This window comes from Ambystoma mexicanum, chromosome 10 (genome assembly GCF_040938575.1).
Source record: "Ambystoma mexicanum isolate Mex_15411 chromosome 10, UKY_AmexF1_1, whole genome shotgun sequence".
NCBI lineage: Eukaryota > Metazoa > Chordata > Amphibia > Caudata > Ambystomatidae > Ambystoma > Ambystoma mexicanum.
In genome coordinates, this window is record NC_090932.1 from 1,082,578,341 (window position 1) to 1,082,590,999 (window position 12,659).

General features: G+C 46.1%; 1 protein-coding gene across 1 annotated transcript in view; it reads left to right on the top strand.

Moving 5' to 3' along the window:
• GMCL1 (germ cell-less 1, spermatogenesis associated) overlaps positions 1-12,659 on the top strand; it is a 979,035-nt gene that overhangs the window by 741,334 nt on the left and 225,042 nt on the right. Inside the window, exon 9 of the mRNA XM_069618907.1 lies at positions 3,234-3,377. Coding sequence (XP_069475008.1) covers positions 3,234-3,377 — 144 coding nt within the window. The remainder of the gene's footprint in view (positions 1-3,233; positions 3,378-12,659) is intronic.

Sequence of the window (12,659 nt, forward strand, 5' to 3'; positions counted from 1 at the left end):
CCCCCCCAAACCCCCATCCTCTTACGATCTCTCAGCGGGTCCAACACCATGTTAAAGTCCCCACCCACCACCAATTGACCTTCCGTAAATTGAATTAATTAATCCCAGACTTTCTCCCAGAACTCACGTTGCTGCACATTTGGGGTGTATGTTAACCCAATCGTAAACTTAACAGCATCCAATTGACCCTTGGCGAACACATACCTCCCGAGGGGATCAGTCAAAACCGCTTCTAACGTGAAGCTAAGCAAGGTTGAGACCAAGACTCCCCGTCGCTCCCGCTCTATGGACCCTCTCAAGCTTAGGCTCATCCATGTTTTCGTCGCCGAACAGCGTTTTCACCACCTCATGGATGGTTCTCCGCAGGTCTCCTTCTGTTTCACCTTGCTTTTCGGGGATCCCAAAAAATCTCATTGTTCCTTCTCTCTCGATTTTCAAAATCATCCATCTTCAGGGCTACTTCGCTTCCATCTGTGTTTCCAAGGTTTCGAGGGTTGTCTGGTTGTGCTCCACTGCCTGTAGCCTTTCGTCCATGCTGTCAATTCTCACATTTATTTTGTCAACCTTTCCGCAAATGTCAGCCATCATTCCTTTAATCTACTCCTGGAGGGACACTATCTCTCTTGGTGGACATGGCGTCTCTCCCTGCCTCCCAAATGGTGGGATCAGACTTTGCAGTCCCCACCTCAGGTTTCTGATACTCAAAATGTTCTAGCTTTGCCCTCCAGTCCATGAGCGGGTCAGGTGACTGTGCTATGTTGGGGGGGGCGGTCGTAACACAGTCTTAGTTCCCTTGCAATTTTTCCCACCTGTTATTGAGGACCAGCTTCCGAGAGCCCAGCCTTCCAAGAGCCCAGCCGCTGGCACCCCACTGCCAGCGCTGTCTTTCGATCGTACAATCCGGGTCTCCATGATGTTCATAGAGTGCGAGGGGGGTTGGGCGATGCCGCCACCTCTTTCCTTCCTCGGTTATAGGTGGGCAGGATGTCGTCAAGTCCTGTGCTCTCCCCTTAGGTGTAGGAGGCCCGCTAACCCGCTTCTCAATAGAGCGGGCACACGCCCCAGGAATGAGTCCTGGGGGCCCTCACCCTAACCAGCTCTGTTTGGCCCCGACCGCAGGGTTAATTCTCTCTTGTCGGGTCGGAGCTGTGTGAGGGGTTCTCCTCAAGGAGGGCACACGCCCCAGGAGCAATCCTGGGGGCCCTCACCTCTGCTGAAGCTCCCTAGATGGATCAGGCTCTCAAGGCTCCCCACTTCTTCTCCCGGCCTGCTTCGAGTTTATTTCGTCTGCCTGTGTGCTTATTTCAGGCCCCACCGTTCTACTCCTGGGTCCTCTTCTGCTTCACCATATAAGGAGGGTGGCGGGGGGGGGGGTGTGCCTCAGTCTGCCCAGTCCGTGCTCCGGCAGGGTGGGAATTGCTGGCACCTCTTGTGGGTTGCTTCTCCCTGTGTGGGGTTCCCACTGAATTGTCGAGTGTCTTCTTTTCACCTGGGGGTACACTGTGCTGTATTTCGGGGCCAGGGTGAGGGCCTCTTCTTTCTAAATGCCCCTGGGCCTTCTCATGATCCCCCTCCTTATGTTTCTGGCTTGTGCCAGTCTGCTTGTTCCAGTCTGTTTTAGCTGCTGGTTACTCTAGGCTGTGTTGCATTGTGGGAGGGCCTCCTTCTGGTGCCAGGCATCTGCTCCATGGACCCTGGGATCCCCCAATGGGCACCCCTTGCCTCCGGAATGTTCCTGAGACCTTGCGCCCTCTGTTGTGCAGTATGTTAAAAAATGCCCAACAGTGCTGTAATTGCTCTGTTGATCTAGGTATTTTTCAACCTGCTGTTGATGATCAGGTAAGTCTTTCACTGGGGGCTTGATTTTCTTTTTCTTGCCATGCCTAAATGCCTTTTTGCTAGCTTTTGGTTCTGCAAAAATCAGTGATAATTCACTACTTGTTGGGATTACTGATGGTGTAGGAGTAGTAGTGTCTGCTTTTCTATTAATTCAGTTTTCTGGCTGGTACATAATCCACAACAAATTACAGGCCAGCCCTTGCAAGGCTCTTGTGGGCTCAACCCTGGCCCTCCTACCTTGCACTGCTCTCGTTCACTACCACGGGCCTCCCGCAGTCTTCACTGGAAATCTTCCATGTCGATTACTTTGATGCAGGAAACCCCTCCCCCAGGCGGACCAGCTCTCTGGGGCACGCCAGCTGTCAGATGGGTTCGGGGGGACCTCACTGCCGCAGTAACTCGCAGGTTAACCCACCGCGGGGGGACAAGGGCTTGCCTTCAGTCCCGGCCAGCTCCTCCTCCTGTCCCTCACTCACCAGCTTCTCTCGCCCATGTGCGCCTCACCCTGCAGCGCTGGCTACACGGAGAGGGACGTGGTTGTTTCGGCTTGTGACACCTTCCCTCGTATCTCTGCTGTTCCGAGACAATTTCGCCCGCTATTTCGCCCCCATTTGCCTCTGGGGTTTAAGTATGTAGGATGGGGGGGGCCTTTATGTGGGGGCTCAGTCCACTTTACCGGACCCCGAAGCAGGTGAGCTATGCTGAATTTGTTTCCATCAGCGTGCCCCCTGGTGGCTCCCAAACAATTCTAATTCAACTCACAAAATAAAACCTGGATCTTTGATGTTGGAATCGTCTCAACTTTATTTACTGCTCTTACTCAGTATACAGGATAATCAAATGCAAACTGCCTGGCACTTTCTATGCCTTTCTGCTCTACTTCACTTTATAGGATAATCAAGAATGCTGACCCTTCTTTCTTTGTCCCTCTCTTGTCTCATTCAGTTTACAGTATAATCAAATAAAGTCCATATGCATATCATTTCTTTTGATAAATGCATGTTATGTTTTACCCATTAGATGTTTCACAACTTTCATAAAAAGTGCAGGTAGCTTTGTACTTTCCACGTACCATCACTGTGGTAAATAAGGGTGCTTAAACTGCATGCCCAGTCAGTCCTCATCCTTTGTGTTATTACCAACATGTGCACACAATCTTACAAAAGCATCCACACAACATATCCTCACACTTGACACCCAGGTTTCAGCTGTAGAAAAAAGAAAAAACTATTTTCTCCAAGGTTAATTTTCTTACACTGAACACACTGCTAGCTGATTTTATTCGGCTCAATTGTTTTTGTTCCCAAAGACGCTAACCCTTTGTTTTCCATACTGGATGTTGCAGCACATGAGTTTGCTTTTAAATGTTTCACTTGCCGTTTCTTTACCTGCAGAATCGGACCAGGGTCAAGTGGCGTTCTTGGAGTATGAGCAGGGGCGACTATTTGCCCCTGTGTTCAAGCACCTGCGCTTGCAGTATATTATCAGTGACCTGGTGTCTGCGCGAATTATCGAGCGGGATGGTGTTATTCCGAGAGGTGAGCAATGTTGCACAGACTGAATTTGCTCTCTATGGTGAAGGTAACAGAATGCAAATTAGGCTATTTCATGTCAGATGTCCCTTTCCCTAGTTTGTACTGCTCATGTCTCTTGTATTTTAGGTTAATTTTTTCTTATTGTGATAACATTTAATTTCTTACTTCTGAGTATTCACTTTACCTTTATAAATGTTGCTCTTAGGAAGGTATTACTTTTTTTTAAAAAGTTTGATTCAGAAAGACCGCTCTGTGAACACACAGAGCGGTCTTTCTAAATTGAATTGTCACACCCCTGCCGCACACGAGTGGGGGGAAAAGGGATTTTGGGTGGGGATTAAATCCCCCAATTTAGAAAATAAGGAGTGAGTGTGGGTGCATTGGGAATGGGGTCCACCTTGCGAGGGGTGGGGGTCGTCCTATTTCCACATTTTAAAGCTGACACAAAAATGGCTAAAAACAATTGATCTTTCTTGTGTTTGGTCTTTAAAATGCGGACATATTACATAGAACCCTTACAAATTACATGAACAATCTCAAAACCTACCTCTGTTAGGGATCAGTAGGACTACCACACTGGTATGTTCTTTCCTAAATACTTGATTACAGTATGGACATTGACCGTTCCTAGTACAGTCCCCTTTTCATCAGTGTGGACATCCTAGAATAGTCACATAATGCTTTGGTATTGGCAATAACAGGCAGGGCTCACTTCTAGCAAGATGTTTACCTTTCCTCTGTGATACTTTCATATGGTAGACAGAAAGTGCACCACAGTAGGTCTATTTGTTTTAGAATCATTCAGCCAGGAAGCTGGATTTGGGTGTGTGGGGGTGTCAGGAAGGGACAAGAGGTTTGTGGAAGTGCTCATGGATTCTAGAAGTACATGCATGCTCCGGAGTTGAAAAAGGTCACTTTGAGTGTCTTTGGCTAAATCATGCCCTTTCAAGGTTGTCAGTAGGTGTGACCTGTGATGAATCTAATGATACAATCACTCCTATCCCTGAGGTAACCTCTCCCTATGTGGTCAGGGGACGGCAGCCGCTTCCTGATCCGGACCTTTCGGGCATCTATATGTGGGAGGACCCACATATGTGGGGAACCGCGCACCAAATAAAGGGATACAACGAGAACGGTGCGGTTAACGGGACGCACGCAGAGCAAGCAAGTGGAAGAATCCCTGAGCGAAGGGATGCGAGAAGCAACCAGTATTCCCAGGGAGGACAAATGGGTTGCTGGGTTGCTTGCATGCGTATGCCGCTCCATAAGAATAATGCAGAGTAAAGGGAACCGAAGCCAGCAACTGGTAAGCCCAGAGAACTCAAATTGGTTGCCTGACAGTGTGCCGCTTCATGAGAATTGGGCAAGAAATACAAAGGGAGGCTAATGCAGAAAACTACAAATGAGTTATTGAACCCTTGTAATTGTAATTGGTTATTTATAACGCGCTTAATACCCACAGGTTTCTAAGCACGGACCTGGGGATCGAACCTGCGTTACTCCGCGTCGTCTTTCTTACAAGGCAAGCACGTTGCCCCTGAGCTATCCTCCAGAGACCAAGGAACTCATGGTGGCAACAGTAAAGCCAGGCACAAGTGATCACAGCTCATGGGTGTTTATTAAACTGCAAAAGTGAGATAAATGCCTAATCTAAACCTAAATCTAAGATTGGAGCAAGCTTCGACATCAAATGAAAACAAGGCAGTCCTAGTGAAATAAAAGAGCCTATACTAAGAAAAACCTATTGCCAATCCTTAGGCTAATTACAAAAATAGTTTGGGATAGGATTCATAAGAAAGAAGTGTTCACAAATAATGTGTCAGGATGCCATAGTCTGGGTCTACCTTCCCCACATTTTGAGTATGGAATAAGGTGGAACCTCTGAGCACAGCACACTTCTCGGGCTTCTCCAGCATGGGATGAATCTGCTTTCAGTTCCGCTCTCAAACGTCAAGAACCTCAATGGCCAAGTCTCTTTTACTGCAAAAAGTCTCTTGCCTTCGAGGGTTGGAAAATAACAAACCAAAAAGTTCCTTTTAAATGCTAGTTATGGTGATAATGGCGCACCCTGGGTCTCCCTCGTTCGGCCATGGATCCCTTTTAGACGTCAGCCTCCCAACAGGTTCACTATGGCTGTCCTTACTTTTGCAAGTCTTAATGTCTTTTCAAACAATTCACTGTGGGCATCCCTCTGTCGGGTTCACTCCTGTCAACACACTGTTCATAGGGACTTCATTCTTTGCCCCTTTTCGTCAGCATCCCTCCGCCAGGTTCACTCTTGCCAACTTCACCAAGCCGGATTCATTTCCCTTCTCATCACAATCATCTGTTGGTCATAGACTTTCATCTGTACAGAGGATTTTACAAGACCCCTCTAGGACCCCTTTCACTGTTCCTTTGCAGTCTTCTCAAGGCCTTCTGGTATTAGCAGTTTCAACAAACACGGGACTGACCAGAGTCTCTCAAGTAAGCACCCACGTGGTGCTGGATCCCCCTTTAGCTGGTCTCCCCTTTAGTCTAGCAGTTCTTTGAACTTCCCTTACGTTACTACTTTGCAGCTTCCGTTCAATACAGTTCAGATTTCTTGTTGGTTCTCCCCTCGACTCACTGGCTGTGATGAACCGCTTGGCTTTTCAGAATATCTGGAGTCAAGTACGGTAGTAGGGGCCTCCTTCGGTCCTGCTTATCAGCATAGGCACGCTCCATATACCATTCTACTGCAACACATTTGAGCTATTGTCTGCGGTCTTACGATTCCCTCTGTAGAGGTTTCGCGGGTCTGGGTCGGAAAAGGGCAAGGGTGTGTCTCTCCATGTCAACCTCTCAATATCCAGGATCAAGCAGCTCAGGTTCATCAGGAGGCAGTTCAAATTATAATTTTCAACCATATCATCCATATCCATTTGGACAATCACAAATTCAGGGCCCTCCATCATTCACTTTTTTAGGCAGAGGAGGACAAGTAGGGGGATGGGGGGGCCCCCATTTTGGAACGTGCCATACCAGGAACAACGGAGACGCCCAAGACAACTGAGACGTTAGAATCCAGATCAGACACTAATCAACTGCCAATTTTCAAGTTGGCAAATTTGAACCTCTCGTCGTGCCAAATCTCTCTCTTAACCAAAGGACTTTCCTATGTGCCTACCAATAACACTGATTGGTATGAAGTAGAATCAGAGATGCGCCGATTTTTCCGGAACATAAGACTTTGAGCATTTTTTCGAGAACACAACGAACAGATTACAGATGTAGACACTGGTTTACATCCACAGTCTACATTTACACGTAATGACAATCAGGTCCCGGATGACCTATTGACCTTCGAAAAATGTGTACTCTGAGACATCAGCCAATTGAAGAAAAAAAAAGTAAATTACATCAAAACTTAACTAAGGGTGAAAGACAAGCTTTGAAAGATCTCTCTAGTAACCGTGACCTGGTGATTAAACCGGCAGACAAAGGGGGTGGAATCGTTTTGATGACAAGTGATCAGTACATCAAAATGGTTATGGCCTTACTTAACGATGATGCCAGCTACCGAACCTTAAGGAAAGACCCAACCAAGGAAATGAAAACAGAAATGGTTACCTATGCTGAGGAAAGGAATTGGATAACGGATAAGGAAGCTGCTTTCTTGACAACATCACAGAACCGCACACCTTGTCTGTATGCTCTCCCCAAGATCCATAAAGACATACAGGATCCACCCAGGAGAACGATCATATCTGGTTGTGATTCAATTTTAGAACCCTTAGGTCGGTTCATTGATCATTTCCTCAAACCGTTGAGTATCAAAACAAGATCATACCTCAGGGATACGATGCACACTAGTCAGATTATCAAGGATCTACCTTTTGATTGTCAACAACAACTTTTAGTAACTATGGACATCGTCATTATATACATCAATCCCACAGGATGCGGCAATAGATTGTATATATGAACATCTGACTCGAGAATATGCCCAGCCCGGATCATACAGGGTACCAGCAGAATTTATTGTAGAATTAGCCACTTTTGCTTTATTCAAAAACTTTTCCACATTCAACAATCAGTTTTATTTGCAGATAAAGGATACAGCAATGGGGGCGATATTCGCTCCGAGTCTGGTGATTCTATTTATGGCAACATTTGAGGAAAAATATGTTCACAATCAAATCAACCAATGGCATCACAAAATCCTTCAATGGCACGATGACATTATTTTCATTTGGACAGGAGATGACGTTTCTCTTAAACACTTCTTGGATTGGCTCAACACGTGTAATATTCAATTTACAATGGAATATAGTAATACACAAATTCATTTCTTGGATCTGGAGATTTCCTGCCGCCACAATAAACTATTGTAATCTGTTCAGAAAAATTACTGATCGCAACACCATCCTGCATTATAAAAGTGACCACCCCCTACACATTAAACAAAATCTGCCATACGGCCAACTGTTGAGAATTAGGAGGAACTGCACTACCTTGGATGATTTCTATGAGAATGCTAATGCATTAAGCACACGACTACGGGCACGTGGATACCCAAAGAAGTCTGTAACCAATGCAACCAAGAGGGCCAGGTTCACCAAGAGGGACTCACTTCTCATACCCCAGGAGGGCTCCAACCAACACAAAGAAGAAAGACTAACCTGTGTTATTACACAGGGCCCTAACACTTCATCTTAAAAAAGTAATTCGGAAATACTGGCCTATTGTCAGATTACAACTCACAGACAAAGCCATACCAAGGTTCGCCTTCAAGAGAGCGAGGAATATTGAGGAACATTTGGCCCATTCTTCATTCATTCGGGAAACTCTCCGTACAGGATTATGGAATTTGCTGAAAGTAACCAGGCACTACCCATGTGGTTCGTGCTCGGTGTGCAAATTCACTAAGAAAATACAAACATTCACTCTTGAGGACAAAGAATGGACTTTGAAAAACCAGTCCAACTGCAAAAGCAGTCAAGTTATATATTGCATTGAGTGCCCCTGCGGACTCCGTTATGTGGGTCAAACAATGCGCAAAGTGGGCATACGCATCTCGGAGCACCGATCCCGGATCCGATGCAAGAATACCACCGCGCCTCTAGTAACACACTTCCTGGAGAATCACCATACACCAGATGACATCCTCTGGTGGGTTTTGGAGAGAATCCAAACAGGTCCTAATATAGAGTACAGACTCCTTAATCTGGAAAGAAGGTGGGTCTACAGACTGAATTCTTTGGATAACAGACTTAATGAACAGACTCCCTCCTGACTCAACTGGCATGTATTAGGCTGTTGGTGGATGTATGCCTCTAGTCACACCATAAGATATTCATGTGGATTGGGGGCAAGGTTGATGCATCATCTTCAGTAGCACGATGGGTACTTGGATTTTTCGGATACAGCAAGGCACACCTCCTTTGTCAGAATCTCTCACTGGCATCCACCGCTATTTGGGTTGGTATCTCAAGGAAACAATAATTGCTTGGATCTGTTTAATTCCTTCCATTTTTATCGTTTTTGCTATCTCTGTGTGACAATTAGGACTACAACACGATTGTTACTTTCCGATTTTTTGCATTGCACTGGTGTACACTTACACTTATCCATCAATGAAACCCGCATACATGACTCGCGTTGGGCCAGTCTCTAACAGATTACTGCATGTCAACTTCTGTGTACCAGCGTCCCCCACAGACTCCCATCGGTGGGGCACGGAGGGGACTATGCATGCGCATTTGGAGTCTCTGCACCGCAGCACACTACAGCCTTAATTATGGCCGTTTTTTTTGCACGTTACATTTTGACTGATTCCACGTCTCTCGGTACGTACAGAAACACACCTGCATCCACGTATCCTCGGCTCATCTAGACTCCTGCTCACCACAAGGAGCTTGGCTTTGTCGGGGACCCACAAGGTACGTGGCTTTCCTCCATACATGTTTTTACACAATTAACGGCATAATACCCGTTTTTCAGCCCCGCATCAGGGAGGCTGCAGTCGGGTTCACCAACTCCCTTCTGCCACCGTGTTAGGAACCTCAGAGAATTTGTTGCTTTAATTCACCACCCTCGTATTTTCTTCCTTCTTTTCTCTTCTCATCTTGTCTGCATCCCATTCAGACAACCCACATAGTTACCTGTGACCAATTGGTGGATACTGCATTGGAGGACTTTATAAGCTGTGCAGTACCCGGTCTCGCTTTTTTCGGGACAAGGGACTTCCTGGTGCTTCTCCACACCACATATACTAGCAGGATAACAGACAGCTGTAACATTCCAGGTGCTTTCCTCGCTTGCCTTTGATCCCATAGCACATGTCGCTTATTGAACCGTAGAGACCTAGCTACCAATTGATGCACAACCATTTATTCATATTTCATCCCATTTTAGTCCGCACAGGTTTTTCAACTTTGGCGGTCCACTCACACACGTTTGTATACATGTGTGGCAGTTCGCATATGCAGTACCAATAAGGACCTTGATGCCAACACATGGGTCCTGACTGTACAAAGGTGAGTTGGGCTACCACAGATTGGACGACACACAGCTTGCCATCCGACCACCTCACCGTTGCCTTCCTTTCCTTTCTGTTCACCCCCCTCCACGTGGGGGGGTTGCTGGCTGGTCGCTGTTGCACCGTGGGATTTTTCCTCTGGGGGAGGATTTCTTGGCAGCAGGGGACCAGATACCATGATTTTTTTCCCCAGGGACTTCTGTATTTTAAATAAACAGGATTATGCCCGGTAGTGGAACTTTAAACTTGTTGGGGAGCGGACGCACCAGCGTCACTATGCCTAATATGGCACCTTTTACTTATTAGGTCACTGCCTATTCTTTACGTACAGACCTTGCCCCGTCTCTCGACTCAATTTCTCTTTCTAGTTTGCTGTTTCTTAGACAGCGGTTCTTTACTGATTTTTTTTTTCTGTCTTCCCCTTGAATCATAGGGTCTTGTCACTCATTGCCCTGATGAAGGCGGATCACTTCCTTCTGAATTTGAAAGATTTTACAACTGCCGAAACGCACTGTATGAAGGGGGGAACCTTTGGTTTTGGACCTAGGACGACTGGAAGCTTACTATTCAAAGAAAAATCCCTTAAGGTTTTTCTCCCAAGTTCATCCCCCCCCCCCTTTCTGCGTAGGCACACCCAAATCCTAGATTTCAACAATCAGAAAATTTAGTTTTTTGTGATAGATTGTTTAAAAGAATAAGTCTCTTCAGTATATCCTGATCTTAATGTTAAACAATCTAAATTTAATTTTGTTTCTTCATGAAAAGGTTTTTGGGAACTGAACAAATTCCTTTTTTGTGTAACTGAACAAATTCTGTGAGCATGAAATTGATTCATGCCTTCTCTCATGCCTAATTTGTTTTGGAATGCTTTATTTCTTTTTCTGTAATTGTTTTAACAATTGGTTTTAGGTGTTTTTTTGTCTTTAATTTTTTGGTTTCCATACATGTATTGAATGTTTATATCCAAGAATGTTGATTTAATGTTTCTTATGTTTCGATGTACTTTTCAGGTTTTTCTCCTTAAATATAATATGTTCAATGATATTCATTTTGTTTTTCTAGTTTTAATTTTTTTGATTGAGTTTTTTTTCTGTACGATTAATGTGTTCTTTCAAATTAGAACGGGTGACGTCTTAGGTGTTCTTTGTTAGGTATGATTGAATAGCGCAAGAATGACCTTCATGGTTAAAGAGGATGGTACCAGGAAATTAGGGTAAGAATTTATACCTGCTAATGCCAACCCGCTACGTACCAGTTCCCCTTTCTTTTTGATTTAACCTCTCGATATCCACCACCTTTCGCCTCCTCTTGAAGTGCTGTTCCTGGATAGCTGTCTCGTCGTGCGGTCTGCCTTGTTCATAGTGTGCTTTTGTGCTCCACCTTTTATCCCTGTGGGGAAGGGAAAGGGCTGTCGGGTGTGTGTGATTCTGGTCAATTGCCTGACCATGCCTGATCCCCTTGTATTGGGACATGTTAGGTAAACGGCTCGGGTGTTAGTCCATTATTTCTCGTGTGCGAAAGTGTCCGTGTTGGAAAAAAGGGGGGGGCAGTGTTTCGGAATATCCTACGTAGTAGGAGGTGGAAATGGTGTTGAAAGATGGGGGATACCGCGTCTCACCCGTTGGTGTCCCACTTCCACTCCCCAAGGAACCCCCATCCAGGTGATCCTCCCTCACTGGTCCACCCCCAGGAACTGGATCCAATAGCAATGGCAGTGTCCTGGCCACCTGGATGACAGATCCCCAGGGACTAGCTAGGACGACACCTTTAGGTTTCTCACAATCCCCATCTCGAGGGTGAAAGCAACATAAAGGGAAATGCTCACGGAAAAGGGGAAAAGTACCCTTTAATGAAAAAGGAAGTGAATATTGAAAAGAACTGTGTGAAACAAGAGTGGTTGAGCCAGAGGCGGGCTAATGTAATTTCGTGGAAGATACCCTGTCACCTGCAAGTCTGGGACTTGCATCTAAATTGTGTTAACGTGAAGGAAGAATCCTTACTGGAGATAAATGCCCTTACGATTTGAATCATATTGAAGGCAAAGAGAAATCGTAGTGGGAAGGAAATAATTTCCCCCACGAACTGTGAACAGGCCAAGAGGAGGGAATTGAAGTGGGAGAATGGAAGAACAAGCTCCCGCCCTTCCCCTCTCGCGCTTGGCCTAGAGGATCACGGCCTAGGCACCCGCCACGAGAGGAGTTTGCCTATCTACCAGACGACCAAATACCCTGGTACAGGAACATACGGATGTGCCCACCTACCTGCCCATCAGCCCGCCCTGCCCATGCCGACACCTGCGGCATGGATCAACTCGACTAAACCTACACGTCGTTAGAAATGCCATGACGACCTAGCCAACGTTCAGCACACCTGTGCACACATGCACACCGGACACTCCCACACCAATCCACACGAAGAACATACTCAGTGCTATGACATAGGCGACAGACATACCCACGGACGTGCATCTTTATTATTTTCCACAAACCTCGTGACGCAACGCAGAAACGCAAGACGCATAATGAACTTATCTAAAAAGGCTTGCTCACGCTTCTTCTAAGAACCATGTACCATAATAAAGAATATAACGGAGACACGATACTGAGGATAGAGCAATATGATACAGTAACCTAAAGAGCTCTGCATCAAACGGTTCCACCTATGCACCAGGCCCAAGTAGGCCGCAAGCAAAAGTTTCCATGAACATTGAATGAGCGAGAGCCCGGTTGCTGATCCTGCAGAATGAGCCCGGCGAAAGCACACCGCCAAGGGCACGATGTTGC